Below are 19,775 nucleotides of genomic sequence, written 5' to 3'. Positions count from 1 at the left end.
GGTCGGTGGTTGATGTTGTGGTTGTGATGGTAATCATGGCGGTTGGCCCAAAATAAAGATAGTAAAAGAAAAACGGCTATCCTGAAGAGTCGCAGCACGTATAAATGACATGTATTCCCACTAGACAACGGGCTTGGGCCTAACTACACATGCACTTACCGAGATACCTCACCTAAGGGACCTGAATGGTGGTTTGCGAATCTGGTAACCACAACACTACCCCCTTCCCTTTTTACAGACTCGTCCCGAGTCGTCAAATTTTCGTGTGCCATCATGTGTAGTTTTCCCCTAGTACATTTTACCTACGGATCCCTGAGTGCGACATTCATGGTATTCGTGTCCCCAAAATAAATAACCTGAGGGCTGCGTAACTACCTAAACAAACTCACTCACACGGACGACTTAAATAAAATTGCCGGCGCTAGACAGACATGCCGGGGGCGCACTCATATTTACAGTACATCTTAACCTTAACTTACAAATTTTACACTAAACCATGGCCCAGGATCATTGAACTCTGCAAAAGAAAAGCAGTTAGCAGGGAGCCAGGCTGCCCACATGCAGTCTCTGACTCAAACAATGCAGGTGAGAGGGAACGTGGCTGGCTGCTCACACGCAGTCCAAGGCCTTCCCTTTTGAACTGAACGCAGTGAACCACAACGGTGCATGGGCTGCACAACGCAGTCTCCGTGCCAGCTCAAGTGGCACACGCAATGAGCACAACGAATGAATGGATGAATGGATGGACGCAAAACACGGTGCACGGGCTGCCACTGCAGGCCCGTGTTGTAGCAGCCAACAGGGCAGTTCTCGCAGCTTGCAAACTGTTGCCTTGATCCTGGCGCACATGGAAATGAACAGGGGGGGGGGGGGGCAAAGCAAAATTGAACGGGGCTGGTGAACATGGGCAGTGGGCATGGCATGGCAAAGGCAGCAGGCAAACACAGCCCGCAGAAGAAGGCCGCTGCAGGCAAACACAGCCGGCAGATGAACTGGCCGGCACAGGCCTTGAAGAAAAAACAGCCAGCCGGCAGATGAAGTGGGCCGGCACAGGCCTTGCAGCACAGCAGCTGCAGACGATCCAGCCGGCACAGACCTTGCAGCAAAATAACAGCTGCCGATGAAGTTGGCCGGCACAGGCCTTGAAGAAAAAAAACAGCCAGCCGATGAAGCTGGCCAACCTTTGCCGTTCAGTGGAGGTTGGTGGAGGGAGTGCGGTGGTGCTGGCCACTCGGAAGGCGGGCTCGGACCTACCTACCTGTCTCCCTCCCAACCTATCGCCTTTGCCTGTCACTGTACATACCCACTCCCTTAATTTGTGAAAAACCCCAATTTAGCCCCAACTTATTTTTTATTGTTTTTATTTTTACTTCCCCACTATAAATCGTCCCCTAACCCCCTTTATCGTCCTTGTTCGGCTAACCTATTCTGTCACCTAGCCTACTCCCAACCCCTACGTTCCCTTCCCGGAGGGGAATAAGGGAGAGCTAATGTCCTGTGCCGAGGCCCAACGAAGCCTCAGAATGGCCTCCCCAGAGTTCGGCGATCTTAACACCAAAGTGGGTCCAGCGGCCCACAACGACAGCGAGGGGATGGATGGTGCGGAGGGGTACATCTCCTAATCTACCCTAACCATTTAACTGTTAAACTACCCCGGGGCTTTCAACAAGCGCCTCTCGCTTAAACTATTGGTTCTAACAACCCAGATTCCCGTCGCCTGTGTTGGTGTCCTTACAATTTCGGGCCTCGCCCCCCAATTTTCGCTCCGTGCCCTCACACGGTCTCCTGGCTGGGACACGTGGCTCCCTTTGGCAGGCACGACCCTCTGCCGAATCTCCCGCTATGGCACCCCCGGGCACTACACTGCCTCTGAGCCTACCAGCTCCCTAACACCGGGGAGTGCCCCCCATGGCACCTCCCCTGAAACGCACACGTGGCAGGCCGGCCTCCCGGGCCCCTTTCCGAGGGTCACCCGTGCCCACAACACTGCCCACGCGGCTAATGGCGCCCCGGGCCCCCGCACCAAGCAGGCGCACCCGTGCCCACTACTCTATCCCGGCCCCCCATGGGCCCATGGCCTACCACGGCCGCCTAGCCTGGTGCCCGGGGTACCCACTCAGCGATACTCACCTTTCGCAGCCACGCTCCCAAGCCCGTCAACAGGGCTCCTGCACCCCTCCAAATGGGTCTCGAGCCTACTTTCCCACCAACAGCAAAACGACCTCCATTTTTCAATTTGACTCACCCAGCTAACTCACTTTACTCTGACCCCGGGGTCCCTTGGGCGGGAGTCACTCCTCCCCCCAATCACTCATCGCACCATGCATTCCCCATTCACTCCACTCACACAGACCCGCTGGCCTCACTCACTCAACAAGTACTCACCTCACAACTCACCAACTCTTCAACACACACACCACTGAACTCTGCCATCCTTCTAACTACCTCCCCTAACTAACTCGTGCTCCCACGTCGTCCCTTAAACTATAGCACGTTCCATTTAACACTACGTAGCTAAGCTACGTCCCCTCTACACATTCACAAGTCTGTCTCTGTCTCAAATAAATCATTTTATTTCCCAACCTAAATCTGGCTACAATCCCTCTAACTAATCCATTCCACGGACTCCATGAGGACTTACCCCTGCCCCATGAAGTCGGTCTAACTAAGCTAACCCTTCCCCCTAACTAGTTTCCATCCTGTGCCCAGGCCAAGGGGGTCTTTCACCCCTTGCCCAGGAATCCTGTACACCCGAAAGTGAGGCTTGCTTTTTTTTTTTTTTTTCCATGCGCAGCACCTGCGCGGCAACTCAGAGCTCGCGCACTTTGCACCTGCCCGTGACGTCATGCAGCTGCACGTGTTCCTCGTCCCTCCTTGGACGGGACCATCCGGCAGAGATACCCCTCCTGCCGGATTCCAACCCCACGTGCAGCCATGACGTCACCGTGCGCATAAAAAAAACAAGCCCCACGTCTCGAGGGGTTCCCCACGCGAACACGTGTGCTTTGCCCGTTGGAGCTCAACACACACGATCGCGTGGAGAACCCGTCCGGTTAAAAATGCATTTACCTGCCTAAACTTTGTCCGTCCGCGGGATCGGCAAATCCACCGCTGGCGTTTCCGGACCGGGACTTCACTCTCGCAAGCGAGCACGTGGCGGTCTCGTGCGTTGCACAGCACGAACCGCGTGCTCACTGCTGGGTGAACCCGGCACGGTCCTCGAAACTACAGCCGCTACTCGGCTTTCTTTCTTCTGTCGCCTTCGTCGTCGCCATTCGACCCACGCACACCTGCGTGTAACGACGCACACAGTCCACTCCATCACATTCACACCGGGAGATGCGGCTGCGTGCTCCCGCATGCCAACCGACATCTCCCTCACATACCGCTCTCTCACACACACGGTCTCCCTTGCACACGGCCGTTCACTCACGCATGCGGGGGCACTCACCCGCGGTGCCTCACTCACACTCCGTGCCTCATCCACACACGCGGGGGCACTCACCCACGGTGCCTCATCCACACACCGTGCCTCACTCATACACGCGGGGGCACTCAACCGCTGTGCCTCATCCACACACCGTGCCTCACTCACACACGCGGGGGCACACACCCGCGGTGCCTCACTCACACACACGGCGACACTCATACACGGTGCCTCATCCACACACGCGGGGGAACTCAACCACGGTGTCTCATCCATACTCCGTGCCTCACTCACACATACGGGGGCACTCACACACGGTGCCTCATCCATACTCCGTGCCTCACTCACACATACGGGGGCACTCACACACGGTGCCTCATCCACACACGGCGTGCTGGGAAGCACGTACTCCGGCACAATCGCCACCACACCACTCACACGTGGTGCCTCACTCATACTGGCCGTTTCACTCACACACACGGCCTCACTCACACACGGTGCCTCATCCACACACGCGGGGGCACTCAACCGCGGTGTCTCATCCATACTCCGTGCCTCACTCACACATACGGGGGCACACACCCGCGGTGCCTCACTCATACACACGGCGACACTCACACACGCGGTCTCTTCCACACACGGTGCCTCACCCACACACGCGGGGGCACTAACCCGCGGTGCCTCACTCACACTCCGTGCCTCATCCACACACGGCGTGCTGGGAAGCACGTACTCCGGCACCATCGCCACCACACCACTCACACGTGGTGCCTCACTCATACTGGCCGTTTCACTCACACACACGGCCTCACTCACACACGGTTCTCCATCCACACCCGGCGTGCTGGGAAGCACGCACTCTGGCACCATCGCCACCACACCACTCACACACGGGGTCGTTTCCACACACGGGGACGCACTCACACCTTGCACCACACACACGGGGACAACCACACTGGGGATTTGTGTCCCCACAAGGGTCTCCGGGGCCTCTACACCCCCCAAGCTCTCCGTGCACCCGTCCACAGCACTCGTCCCCCTAACCTCGCAAAGCACGACCGAACTCACCTGGTCGTGACTCGCCTCAAGGGGGCAGACTCCCTCCCCTCGTTCCTGGCGGAGGCCATCCAGGTGCTCGCACCGGGTCTCTACCCAGTCCGCCAGCTCACCCCCATTGTCCTCCACTACCTCCGTGTGTGTGTGTGCGTCACTTACCCCGTCTTCATCGTGCAGTCTCTCCTCTATTTTTTCTGTCTCCCGTGTCTCTGCCAACTCTGTCACCTCTTCACCCTTTACCTCCCTTGTCTCAACTATTATTATTTCCTTTGTCACGGCCTTCATGCCCGCCTGCTGGCATCGGCCCATGTTCTGCGTCTCACCCCGCAGCTTTTTCGTTCTTTCCTTCATTTGCTGTGTACTCGCATCGATCTTCGTTTTTACTTCGTCCATTTGCTTGTTCATGTTCGCAATCATCTTCGCTGTCGTTTCCGCATACATTTTTGCCAGCATGGTGTATAGCTGGGTCATGTCGGGTGCGCTTGGGTGAGCCGTTTCGGCAGGGGTCGGGAAGGGTTTTGGTGGAGAGGGGGGGGGGAGGTGTCATACACCGCGGCCGCTGCCGCACCCACCTCAGGTTCTGGGTTCAGTTGGGCGAGTCCGTGTTCCTGCACAATCAACATTTCCTGCTCGGGGATTCCATCCTGGACCATGGATTCTACATTACTACACATATACATTTCTAATACCCCCGGCTCCCGCTCGCCTTGAGACGCCATCTTGCTTCTCGTGAAGGGTTAATTTGCTCGCTCGTAATTTGGAGGGAATCGGGGGTCGCTTCTCTCACCCCTGGACCGATTCCCGTGAATTTCGCTGGAGACAGGAGAGCCTGTTGTCCCGCTCTCCAATACCAGTGCCGCGAGGAGGGCGATGAATTTGTATCCCACTTCTGACACCAGTGTTGCGGATTCCGCGCCCGCCGGCGTGCGAACGGCCACGTAACTCGAATCGCGGCACGTCGCCCACCGGACGGACAATCCAGTCGTGACCCTCTCGGACTAACGCCGGGAACCAGTCACGGGTGGACCTTTTGGTCTCACCGCGATCGAGCCAATCAGCCCCCGCGTGGGATAGGGTTGCTCGCCAAATTCGACCTACCTAAGTACCCACGCGGAGGGTAGACCGGGCGATCGCACCTCGCCGCAGGTCGACTTCGGACACGGGCCACTTAAGCGACCCGTTCCGTACTATCAGAATAACCGAGCGGTGTTATCGTCGACCTCGACGGTTCGATTAATTATCGGGCGTACTCAGCCCACTACCAACCCTTTACGTGAAGCAAGATGAGGGTTCAATGGGGGAAAAGACGAAGCGAAGCGGGAGAACAGTTCAACAATAAAGCACATTTATTCGCGGCACACGGGAAGCACACAAATACAATTCCACCAAAAGCACACAAAAAAAAAGAAAACACAATTCCATTTACACAAAAAGCAAATGTAAAAGCGAAAACAATGCAGAGCTAATACCGACTACCGAGCACACGGCAACACTTATACAATTCTACTTCACAGACGGCGCCGACAACACATACCCAAAACCAAGGAAAAGAAATACCCCAAGAATGAGGCAGGCCTGAGGCCGAGACCGGGTCGCGCCTACCCGTCTGGTGATGAGACGCGGAGCGGCGATGGCGCCTCTCTCCGCGGGCCTCGCGGACAGTGCCTGGCAGGGGGTGGGAAAAGGGGCCCCCTTGGTCGCACTATCTCAGCGCGGGGGGAAACAGGAGGGGGTTGTTGATGCTCGGGGTATAGAGGATCTTTATTACCCCTGGTGTGCGTCTCCACCTCGGCCAGGACGCGCTGCCGGCCTCCCTCGGGCGTGCAGCTCCTGGCACCGACGCGAGCACCCCCTCGTCTGCCTTCGCCGCTGCCGCCTCTCCGCCTCTGGACTCTCCACCCTGGACTCTTCTTTGGGCTCCCCTCGTTCGACTCTCTTCAGCTTCTCCAGCTACTGCAGGCTTCGGGCTCCAGACTTCCACACTTCCACACTTCCACACTTCCACACCCTTCTCGTTTTGACTCCTTCTCGTTCTCCTGACTGACGAACACCGTCCTTTTATCCCCCCCGTAGCTTCGCCTTTGACCCCCTCCCTTCGACCTTTCACCTCGCTCCCCATTGGCCCGAGAAAAAGTGGGCGTGAAGGCTTTTTGATCCACAAATTTGCATATATCGATCGTTCTGGAGGCGGGGCCAAATCGCCCCTCGCTCACCGATTGGACGGCAAAAAGTGGGCGTGTGTCGTTTTTGATCCGTTTTTGAAGCACAAAATCCGTGATTTTGTACACGCTGTTCAACGTGCGCCCTGCACGAGTCCAACACCGGTACCCACAGCGGGGCAAGAACGGTGGCGATGCTACGGTTGCGAGGTGTGACGTGAAGGTCGTGGCGGTTGTGGTGAAGCGGTGGTTGTGGTCGGTGGTTGATGTTGTGGTTGTGATGGTAATCATGGCGGTTGGTCCAAAATAAAGATAGTAAAAGAAAAACGGCTATCCTGAAGAGTCGCAGCACGTATAAATGACATGTATTCCCACTAGACAACGGGCTTGGGCCTAACTACACATGCACTTACCGAGATACCTCACCTAAGGGACCTGAATGGTGGTTTGCGAATCTGGTAACCACAACAATATATATATGTATATATATATATATATATATATATATATATATATATATATATATATATATATATATATATATATATATATATATATATATTGTGTCCCAAAAAAAATAAACAACTCTTAAAATGCTTTGTTTGATCCTAAAAAAGCCGCAATTTTGTCACTAATGCTTCATTTCTTGTTGCAGAGACCCTGAAGTTTATTTTGATACCAAGCAAGCGCCAGAAAATACCAAGACTGACCGTACAACAACGGACGAAAATTGTTGAACTTTGGCACCAGACGAAAAGTGTCATACAGGTGCAACGTCTTTACTCGAGACATTTCGGTATCCACTTGCGCCATGCTCCAAACTTTCGGAAAATAAAGTGCAACATCGCAAAGTTTACCAATGTGGGAACCATCTGTGACCTTCACAAGGGTCACAGTGGTCGGAAGGGGACAGGTCGTAGTGAAGAAATGTGGAAATGGTGAGACAGGCCGTCGTACAGAGTCGAAAAAAATAGATTCGACGACTTTCTGCCGAGACAAACATTCATAAGAGCACCGTTCAGAAGATCCTTCGCCAAGACATTCATGCCTTTCCATACAAAATTCAAACGGAAATGGTGCTTACTGATTAACAGAAACACAAACGACTAGACTTTGCAAATTGGTTCTCAGGAAAGTTGGAGGAAGATGCAGACTTCCTCAAAAAACTTCACATGACGGACGAATGCCATACTCACTTGTCCGGGGAGGTAAACAAGCAAAACTTTTGGTACTGGGGAACTGAAAATCCTGGTAATGAATCAACTGAACTGGTACCTCGATCTGTTCTCAAATTCACCATGTGGGTGGCGGTTGGTTGGTATGGGATAATTGGTCCATACTTCTTTGAAGATGACCAGGGACACACTTGCACAGTAAACCAGAGGAACTATCGCGAAATGATTCAGGAATTCTATCTGCCCGAGCTACGTACTCAGGCTCGTAGGAGAAACAACCTGATCCAGATGAGAACCCAGTGGTTCCAGCAGGATGGGGCATCGCCCCATACAGCCAGGGAAACAAGGCGTTTTCTCAACCAACATTTTGAGGGCCGCTTTATCTCCCTCTACGAAGACGTTGATTGGCCACCGTATTCCCCTGACCTTACTCCTCCAGACTTCTTCTTGTGGGGATATCTCAAAGACAGGATCTATGGAAACCCTAGGCCTCAGACTCTTGATCAGCTGAAGGAAAACATCCACCGAGAAATCCAGAACATTCCTCAGGAAACGTTTCCCAAAGTGATGGAGAATATGACAACGCGTTTACAGGCAGTGATCGGACAACGTGGAGCCTACGTCGAACATGTGGTCTAAAAGAAAATGACGATTCCATATCAAAATTTAAATTTTGACATTGGTACAATAAACTTCAACCTTTCAGCTTTCTATCCAGCCATATATCTTTAAAAAAAATATATGTTATGACCATCCTCTTTGCAGATGAAAAGTTGTATTTTTTTTTGGGACACCCTGTGTGTGTGTGTGTGTGTGTGTGTGTGTGTGTGTGTGTGTGTGTGTGTGTGTGTGTGTGTGTGTGTGTGTGTGTGTGTGTGTGTGTGTGTGTGTGTATGTATATGTATATATATATATATATATATATATATATATATATATATATATATATATATATATATATATATATATATATATATATATATATATATATATATATATATATATATATATATATATATCTTCTTCTTTCGGCTGCTCCCTTTTTAGGGGTCGCCACAGCGGATCATCCGTATGATCCGCATAGTGATTTGGCACATGTTTTATGCCGGATGCCCTTCCTGACGCAACCCTGGTTGCCTCATACGACACAGGGATATGGTACACCTATTTTAACCGGGGTATACACCGGCTCAGTACACTGGTATTCATTTCGCCGACCTCGGAAGGATGACAGGCTGAGTCAACCCCCTGGTGTATTAATTCAGTGGCCCAACGGGGCTTGAACTCAGGACCTTTTGGATCCCAAGCCGCTGCCCAAACCACTGCGCCAACACCAGGCTCGTATATATATATATATATATATATATATATATATATATATATATATATATATATATATATATATCTATATATATATATATATATATATATATATCTGCGGTTTGGAAAACTGCATGCCTTTAAGGCAATAGCATCGATCATACAGTGATCCCCAGACAGTTATTTCATTAATATACATGCAGTTAGACCTTTCGTCATGTCTCATGGGTCAAACGGAACAAAGTGTGTTGTGTGGATCTCATAGTTAGGTCTGATTATATCTCTGTCTTCATTCCAACTCTTTTCCTCTTATTCCTGAAATAAATTCAAGCAGGCATCGCACTGAGACGGCCACCTGTGAAAACCACAGCAACATCCTCACCGATGAATGTCCTCGTACAGGTGCCTTGTAGGACGCACACAGCACACTCTTTTCAACCCTAATTATATCCAATCCTTTCCTTCAATCCATGACAGAGATCGGGGCTGGCACCGCGCTCAAGCAGCCGCCTGTGAGGATCACCACTGTGATAAATAACCGCGTGCACGAATAGCGGACCCGCACGCAGACCCGTGATATTTATCATTGCACAGTACGGGGCACGAATTGTGCAACTCTTCATTCGGGTCTGCGCCCTGATTACAATAGCATCTTACCATCACACTGTAAGGGGCACGAATAGTGCACCTCTTTGTTTGGGTCTGGTGCTGGTTCACAATGGCATCTTACCATCGATTTTTGCTCACCACCGCAGCCACCAATGTCTCCCACGGACGTCAGACATCCTCCTCCACCTCCGCTTCGATGCAACCACCACCAAGCAGAGGCATGCTGTACGGCCCAGATCGCTCGGGCCGCATGGCGTATGGACGGGACAAGCGCATAGATCAGCGCTAACCGCAGTGCGCTGGGTGGCATGCCATGAAGCGAGCGCATTAACTAGCGCGGCCCTGGGCCTCGACAGAGCAGGACCCGGGAGTTCAGTGTAAAGGCGATTCATATCGCGGGGTTCGGAGCAAGTCAATTCCACAGCTCGGCGATGTCAAGCCGGATGTGAAATAAGACCGCTTCCGGCTGTGGTGGCCAGGCCGTGCGGTGGCCGGGGCCCAATGGGAGCGCCCAATTCGGGTGACGACACATCGCTTTGCGGCAGTGCCCCGCCCTGCACCGGAGGGCTGATAAAGGAGGGATCACGAAGCCATTCGCCATCGTCGTGGTCGTCCTCATCCTCTTTGCCTGGCCTTGGATCGATCTCTGCATACGCTTGCTGCTCCGCAAGTCCCATCTGACACTCCGCCCACTCTCTCTCGATCTCCGCCTTCTCTGGAATCTCCACTCCCTCGCCGCTGGCTCCACCCATCCACCTTCTCCATCTGCCACTCACTGCTGGCTACTCCCATCTACCTGACTCCGCCTGCTTGACTCCGCCTTCTCCACCCACACGCCGCTGGCTTCACCTACCACCCTCCCTCACGCCTGACGGTCTCGCCCATTCTCTGGATCGGCGCAAACGCTGCGTCGGCGCAGTAGCCAAGCAGGAGACCACGCGCCAACTCTGAAGGAGGGATCGTTCAGTGGAGCGTCGCCCCCCCCCCCACCTCCCAAATGTGCTGGGTGACGCGGTCGGTCAACCGTGCAAGGTATTACGAGACAGTTAGCCTCATGTCCTCTCCTTTCTTCGAATCAACTCATTTTCATCGGGTTGTGTGTGTGTGTGTGTGTATAATGATGCCAGTCCTTGCTTTAAGTTAAGATTGCAGAAGATATATCGGTTATAGGTCTGCTCTGTGTCTGTTTTTAGTAAGTTGCTTGTTTCGTTGACGCACCACACATGCTTTACATCCAACAATAAACTACATTCACTGTGCCACATGCTTTTCCTCGCCTGCCTGTAATAAATACTTATGTCGAAATGTTCCCAGCTCATTTTTGTCTTTTCCTTCATTGATCCAGCATGGTCCGTATCCTAGCCTCGCTGGGACTTTAGGTGACCCGGTGATCCAATAAGGTGACCCGGTTCGGATAAGGCGTACCGAGGGCGTGTCTCCTGGTAATCATGTCACATGATTATTTTTAGGTAACCAGATAAACCTTAGAGGGAGGACCCTAAGTCACGTGGTTGAGTTATTGGCGTTCACAGTCAGTTCGCGACCTGCTGCATCACGGAGTTATCCATGTGCGATGGCCTGCGATACCGGGGAGTATGGTGAGAACCCGAGATAACTTCCCTCCCTAGTGTTCTTCTCACCCAGACCCCCGGCCGCAACAAAAAATATATATATATATATATATATATATATATATATATATATATATATATATATATATATATATATACATATATATATATATACATATATATATATATATATATATATACATACACACACACAGTATATGTAATATAATATAAAACAATATAATATAATATAATATACATATATATATATATATATATATATATATATATATATATATATATATATATATATATATATATATATATATATATACACATCTCAATTTTAGAAATTTGGCTTATGTTGACATTTTGACCTCAAAAATAGTTGGTGGTTGATTTCAGTGACCTAATATGCAAACCTCTTCAAATTTCAAGTCAATCAGATGAAAATTGACAATTTAAGAAATTTTGACCTCCGTTGACCTTTTGGCCTATGTTGACATCAAAAATAGTAGTTGATTTCAGTGACCTGATATGCAAATCCTGTTCTAATTTCAAATCAAGCAGATGAAAATTAAGGATTTCAGAAATTTAGCCTATGTTGGCCTTTTGGCCTATGTTAGCCTCAATAGAGTGACCGCTATAATCACATGTAACATGGTAAGTTTCAATTGTACGCTCTTAACATGTGCCTCTTTTCCGGGGTGCATTTCTGGTACGCTCTTAACAAAATGCAGGGGAATGAGAGGGTGAATAGAACAGAAAGAGAGAGCAAGAGCACCAGAGCAGTTTTTTAGGACATGTGGGCTGATGCTGTCTGGTCCGGTTGCAGAATCAGAGTTTAGGTTTGACAGCAAACTCTCAATCTTGTTGGGAGAAAAGGACACAGAGTCCAGGAACGAGTGCGACTGGATAAGGTGGGTACAGAAAGCGATGGGTTTGATACACAAGACTTAGAAACAAACACGGAGTTTAGGGATTTAGCCTTTTCACGTGCAGTGTGAACTGTGCGCCATTTGAGGTAAGGGAGGGGATGGAGGGGGAGCATACACCAGAAAAGGACTTAACTAGATGCCACCAGGATTTGGAGAAGGGAGTCAGGTTTGAGAGTTCAGACTTGAGATTAGAAAGATGTTGTTTCCTGGCTCTCCTCAGGGTAGACACACACTTGTTCCAACCTTTGTGGAAGGAACTGACATTGCTTCAGTTGGATTTATCTTCCATGAGACGAAGGCAAGTTGTTTCAGGACAACTGCTTCGCCACAAGCTTCAGTGTACAATGCATGGGAGGAACTCAGGGTTGGACAACTAAAGACAGGATGGGATAAATCTGTGCATGAGAAAGAGAAAATTTCTTTGAAAAAAATTCCCTGGATGAGTTGACGTCAGAGAGAGTAGAGATGGGAGACCAGTCTAGAAGTTTAATGGCTGTTTGAAGTCCCTGCCAGTTGGCCTGAGTGAAATGCCAAACTTGTTGGCGCTGAGGTGGTTCCCTGAGAACGGCCAGAGAGATTACCTCTTCAAATCAACAAGCATATGGTCAGATGAACGAATTAGAGCAGAGGAAGAACAGCAGACATTAGCAGGGAAATTGGTCACAACCAAACCAAGAAAAGATTATATGGAGTACCGTTGGTTGAGATCCGTGTCGGGAAGTTGACAGATTGTCAGTCCCAATGAGTTGCAGAAGTCCTATGCTGATGTGCCACGGCAGGTGAGAGATACTCATACCCAGCCAAGTGGCATGACCACAATTGAAAGCACGAGCCTAGTGCTGGTGTCGTGGTTAGGGTGGCTGGCTTGAGATCTTAGGGTCCCGAGTTTGAGCCCCGTTTTTCCGCTGAATTAACACCAGGTGGGGTTGACTCAGCCTGTCCTCCTTCCGAGGTTGGCTAAATGAGTACCAGTGTACTGACTGGTATAGCGGCACAGCATCAGCGGCACAGCCACTCCCCAACAAAACGATAGCTACCTGGCAGCCAAGCTGCCACATGCAAAAATAAGAAGAATTTAAATCACCACATATGAGGAAGAGAGAGTTGGGATGAGAGGATAGAAGTTGGTCCATGTTTTCAGTGAATTAGATGTAAATGGAGTCACTGTTTTGTGCACGGTTCAACACATATAAACAAGAGGTGGGAGCGGAGGGAAGCTGTAGCCAAGGTATTCCTTGAGGTGAGGTGGAGTGAGGCCAATGTATGGAGAGTGAAGAATAGAGTTTGTGATAAAGAGAGGAACTCCGCCACCAGGACAAGGCTCAGCTCTATCATACCGGAGGAGGGAGTAACCAGGGAGAGATACTAGGGAGTCAGGGACGTCTTCAAGGACGAAAGTTTCTGTTGGACAGATTATGTCTGGTTTGTCAGCGGCAACCCGTCTCATGAAGAGATCTGTCAGTTTATAGTGAAGGCACAGGGTGTTTGAGGTCCACAATGTTAAGGAAAAGGAAGGGGAGGAGGCTTTTGGTGCAAGAGAGGGGAGGGGAAGGGTAGTTCGAAGGAGGAGAGGGGAAGGTAGGGTGAGCTGTTGACAGTGTATCAGAGATTGCAGAAGAGCTCGGCGAGTGGGCCAAATGAGGAGGAGGACAAAATGCGAGGTGATGATGGGATGAGGCACAATGGGGAGTAATAAAAGAGGGGGAAGAGAGAAGTGGAAGAATGCAGGAGGTGGAGGAATGAGTTGGAAGAGATAGGGTGGGCGAAGGAGGCAGCTTTGTGGATTTATTGGGGGGCAGGCAACTTTGAGAAACGAGAGTGAGGCGGAGATTTAAAGGGAGAAAGGTGTGGGGGGAGCTTTTGAGAAAGGTGAAGGGGAACTTGGATGGGGAAAGAGAGTGAAGTTTGCTTTGAAGAGGGAGGAGGAAGCTGATTTCAGAGGGAGGAGTGACAGGGAAGCTTTGAAGGGAAGGGAGACGATGAGAGCAGGCACATCCATGGGGGAGAAGGGAAAGGGGAGAGGTGGGGAGAGGGGAAGGATGAGACTGAGTAGTGGTACATGGTGAAGATGGGAGCGGGCAGGGGGAGTAACAAGATTTGAGAGGGTGGGAAGTGGAGGAAAGAAAGAAGAGGAGGAAGAGGAGGAAACCAAAGAAAAATGATCCTTCTGTCTGTGCACATGTATTAAAGATTCTCTTTTGTGATGCTAAACCTGAGTGAAGATTTAAGTTTCTTCCACAGTCTTTAAAGAGTTTATAAACAAGTGTTCACCTGCAATATTTGTGATTCTTCTTCTTCTTGTTTTTCCTGCTCACAAATGCACAGCCATGCCAAGCAGGCTGCAAGTGAGGTACTCGTATTTCTGCATAAACAAACAAACAAAACAGACAGAACTAGAAGGGCACTCGGTAGTACGAATACCTCCGCAACATAATGCCTGATCCACGAGAACATATCGGGCCCAATAAATTTTTGAAATAATCACTTTAAATCTCGCAATGGTGAAGAATCACTTTAAAAGTTAAACAATTCTCAAATCCAGATCCGGATTCGGATCTTCACCAAAAGCGAATCAATTCGTCGTGGTTACACACCAAACCTGCCACCAAGTTTCATCCGATTCCGTGCAGAACTTTTTGAGATATCATGCTACATATTAGTTTCAACTGATCTCTCAATGGTGAAGAATCACTATAAAAGTGAAACAATTCTCGGATCAAGATCTGGATTCGGATCTTTGCCAACATTGAAACAATTCTTGTAGGAGATCATGGTTACAAAAGATTGATACCTGCAAAGTACGAGCATTTTGCAGCTAATATTAGTCAATCAACACTCGAAATTATTAATACAAACCTGAGTTGGATGGCACGAAAGAAAAATGATCCTTACTTTTGGGAAATCTATTTCTTTCAATGTATGAAGAAAATGGCAACATGCAGAGTGAATCTAGATAATAATATGCTTGCTCGTTCGTCTGTCTGTCCATCCATCTCTGTCTGTCTGTCTGTGTGTAACATTCTGTTCCACCCATTGGTTGAATAGTTGTCCGACTCCACCCACAATTTCAACCTGAAAAATCATATAGCTGCCAGGTTAGTTCGGAGCTGTCATATTCACAATCACCATGCCCTCCCTACAAGTTTTCCCTTCAGTGTAAAATGACCAAAGTGACTGTTAAAAGGATCATCAAATATTGAAAGGTTGGAGCCAATCGGCATCTTCGGCCATGTGAAGATCACAGTACGTATAGGACTCAGCCAGAGGCAGCAGTCTGTCGTCTTCACATTATCCAAATAAATAAGTGGCATTCCCTCAAGCAGGTGTTTTACCGGAGAGGGGACATGCATCCTTGCAATTATTTCCAAATAGTTTCTCTTAAACAACTCGACCAGGTACTATAAAACCAATGTCATTATCAAAGTCTTTGTCGAAGGATTTCGAGGAATCTCGCGACATTGTAAAAGAAAATGTCCATTATTATTTACTAAAAGCAAAGGTACCCAGCGTTGCGGGGGCAATGCCAGGCCCCTCATCCTGCCCCTTCCCACCCTACCTTCTTCCCTCCCTCCAGACTCCCATCCCATCGCTTCCCTTCTCCTCCCTCCTTCCAACAAATCCTCCATCCGGACTCCCACCCCAAACCCCTCCCTCGAGACTACAACCCCACCCCTTCCCATTCATCCTCCCACCCAACTCCGACTACATCCACCCTTTCTCTCCCTCCTTCACAGTCTTCACCCTTTCCCTCTCTCCAGCCACAAAGGAATTTTTGCACGGTGTATATTTGGTGAAGTGGTAACCTTTTTTTCGAAAAACCTCTTCTTTCACCCCAAAGAGTGATATCATTAGATGATCAACAAAATTACCTTTAAATCGATGCATGGGTTGTATTTGTACTATTTTGGATTTTTTTTTTTTTTTTTTTAGCAATTCCTGATTAGCGCTTTGAGATGTCACGTGACTCCTTCGTCAAACTTACCGATCGCTATAACGTCTTAATTAACATTTTTTTTTCCACATCTGATACCATATTTGACGATCAGAGTTCACCATCTCACCAATTATATGAACGTTTAGCGGTGAGTCGAAGTCGATAACTCCATTTTTCATGTACTCTTCATGCAACATAAATACCTCGGTGTCAGGAAATAGACCATACAATGTGTGACAAACAAGGCTTGCACTAATGAAGAGATCATTGACCAGCACAACTGAAGCAGATGGATGACATCCACAGGACATTACCATTGATCACGACACAAAAGACACACAGTTATGGATGCACAAACGTTGATATCAACACCAGTCTTGTACAGTCCTGTGAAAACCTGAAGACCTCGTCAGAGCAAGGTCAATATGAATGAGATGAGTTTTCATAGCAGTCAAATAAATATTCGTTGGAAATCAACTCAATAACGTGTGCAGCCCCGCAAGGAGACAAAACTACCCGGATGAGAAAGCAAGAGGAACCTCTGGAAATGTGACACGGCATGTTTGACCGATGTTCTAACTTATTGAACTCACTGTAAAAAATTCGGGCTGCCAGCAAGTTTCACGAATACAGCGTTGATGTCGATTTGAAGCTCTTGCTGCCAAGGCCGAAGCTGTGCCAAGGTGGACCGAGCGAGCTCCCAGTGTCCTGCATGAAGTCTTCGGTGAACGAAACCCGATAGTCGGCGTGCTGAGGCCAGAGCTTCATCACCAAAGGGATGCCGAGTAGATCGATCAGTGGGCTGCAAAATGGAACAATGCGATGTAATACACACGCACACATACAGACACATACAAATACACACACACAAACATAGAAACACACACACACACACACACACACACACACACACACACACACACACACACACACACACACACACACACACACATAGAAACACACACACACACACACAAACATAGAAACACACACACGTACACATACACAGACACATACAAATACACACACACACACACACACACAGAAACACACACACACAAACATAGAAACACACACACACACACACACAGAAACACACACACACACACACAAACATAGAAACACACACACAAACATAGAAACACACACACGTACACATACACAGACACATACACACAAACATAGAAACACACACACACATACACACACGTACAAATACACACACACAAACATAGAAACACACACACGTACACATACAGACACACACATACACCCACTCACACACGTACACACCCACAAATATGCACACACCCACACACACATATACACCCATGTACACACACACACACACACACACACACACACTGCCTGCTGCCTGCCTGCCTGCCTGGTCGTGCCACACACACACTCGATCGCACACAGCCACTACACATACACGTGGATGTACACACACACACACACATCACTGTATCGTTATTGTACTTACACATGCGGTATGTCGTTACACACCCATGTACACACAGACACACACACACCCATGTACACACAAACACACACATGGCGTGGATCACACAGCACACACACACCGCCACCGTGTACGATCACACACACACCCATGTACGATCACACACACACCCAGCGTGGTACACAGCAGCACACACCCATGTACTGCCGCCGGTCTTCTGCTGGCGTACACACACACACACATACACCGTCATGTATACACACACACATACATACACGCCATGTACACACACGATCTGCTCGATCGGTGTGCCATGTACACACACACACACACACACACACACATACACCTTCGATCGTTATGCACACACACACATACACCCATGTGGATCACACACACACACACACACACACACACACACACACACACACACACACATACACCCATGTACTGTCGTTAACACATACACCCATGTACATCGATCACACACACCACGACCCATGTACGATCACACACACACACATATACAGCCATCGTACACACACACATACACCTGCAATCTGTCGTATCACACACACATATCACCCATCGTACACACACACAGTCATACGCTACCCGATCATACACACACACATACACATGTACACACACACACACACATACACCCATGTACACACACACATACAGCCATGTACACACACACATACACCCATGTACACACACACATACACCCATGTACACACACACATACAGCCATGTACACACACACACACACATACACCCATGTACACAGGCACACAGCCGATACACCCATGTACCGCGCACCACCTACACATACCAGCCATGTACACTGCCGCAATCTGATCGATACAGCCACCTGTACTGATCGATGCACACACACACACATACACCTGCAATGCCTTGACACACACACACACACACATACACTGCAATGTACACACACACACACACACACACACCCGGTGTACACACACACACATATGCACCCATGTACACACACACACACACACATACACACCCATGTACACATCGGTGTGCCTGCTACACCCATGTACGATCAGTCACACTGCACATACACCCATGTATCACACACACACATACACAGTCTCTTTTACACACACACACACATACACGCCACCTGTACACAGTCTTATCGATTAACACACACATATGCACCCATGCTGACACACAGTCACACACACACACGGTGCACATACACCCACCTGGTACACACACACGGTCATTACACCCATCGTTACACACACACACACACCGATACACCCATGTACACACACACACACACACATACACCGCGATCTGTACGATCACACACACACACATACAGCCATGATGGATCGTTACACACACACATACAGCCATGTACACACACACATACACCGCAGTCTGTACGTTCTTCTTACCAGTCTCGATACGATCACACACACACATACAGCCATGTACACACACACATACATGGTGCACTGTACACACAGCAGCACACACACACACACACACACACACACACACACACACACACATACAGCCATGTACACACACACACACACACACGCCATGCCTACACACACGTCGGTGCTGCCTGCCTGCTGCCTTCGATCGTTACACACACACTGCCGCACATGCATACACACCCATGTACACACACACATACAGCCATGTACACACACACACATACAGCCATGTACACACACACACATACAGCCATGTACACACACACACACACACACACACACACACATACACCCACTTACACACACACATACGTATCGTGCCATACACACACACATGCACACACACACACCCATGTACACACACACTACGATGTGCACACACACACACACACACCCATGTTATGCACACACACACACACATCACACACACACACACACATACCTATGTAATACACACGCACACTGCACCTTCGATGTTACACACACTGCCTGCCTGCACACTGGGCGTCCTTCGACCCATGTGATGCACACACACACATACACCCATGTACACACACACACACACACACATACACCCATGTACACACACACACACACATACACCCATGTACACACACACACACACATACAC

At 49.3% G+C, this 19,775-nt stretch overlaps 1 protein-coding gene across 2 annotated transcripts in view; it reads right to left on the bottom strand.

The window, feature by feature from the left end:
* ZFYVE26 (zinc finger FYVE-type containing 26) overlaps window positions 1-19,775 on the bottom strand; it is a 252,667-nt gene that overhangs the window by 232,334 nt on the left and 558 nt on the right. For both annotated transcript variants that reach the window (XM_085890294.1, XM_085890293.1), the window contains exons 2-3: window positions 16,783-16,991; window positions 14,527-14,617 (exon numbers count right to left, since the gene is read on the bottom strand). In XM_085890294.1, the coding sequence (XP_085746420.1) occupies window positions 14,527-14,617; window positions 16,783-16,991 (300 nt within the window). The remainder of the gene's footprint in view (window positions 1-14,526; window positions 14,618-16,782; window positions 16,992-19,775) is intronic.

Source organism: Eptatretus burgeri, chromosome 7, assembly GCF_056783735.1.
Source record: "Eptatretus burgeri isolate ZD-2024b chromosome 7, Ebu_testis_v1, whole genome shotgun sequence".
NCBI lineage: Eukaryota > Metazoa > Chordata > Myxini > Myxiniformes > Myxinidae > Eptatretus > Eptatretus burgeri.
This window is presented reverse-complemented; position numbering and strand designations above follow the sequence as displayed.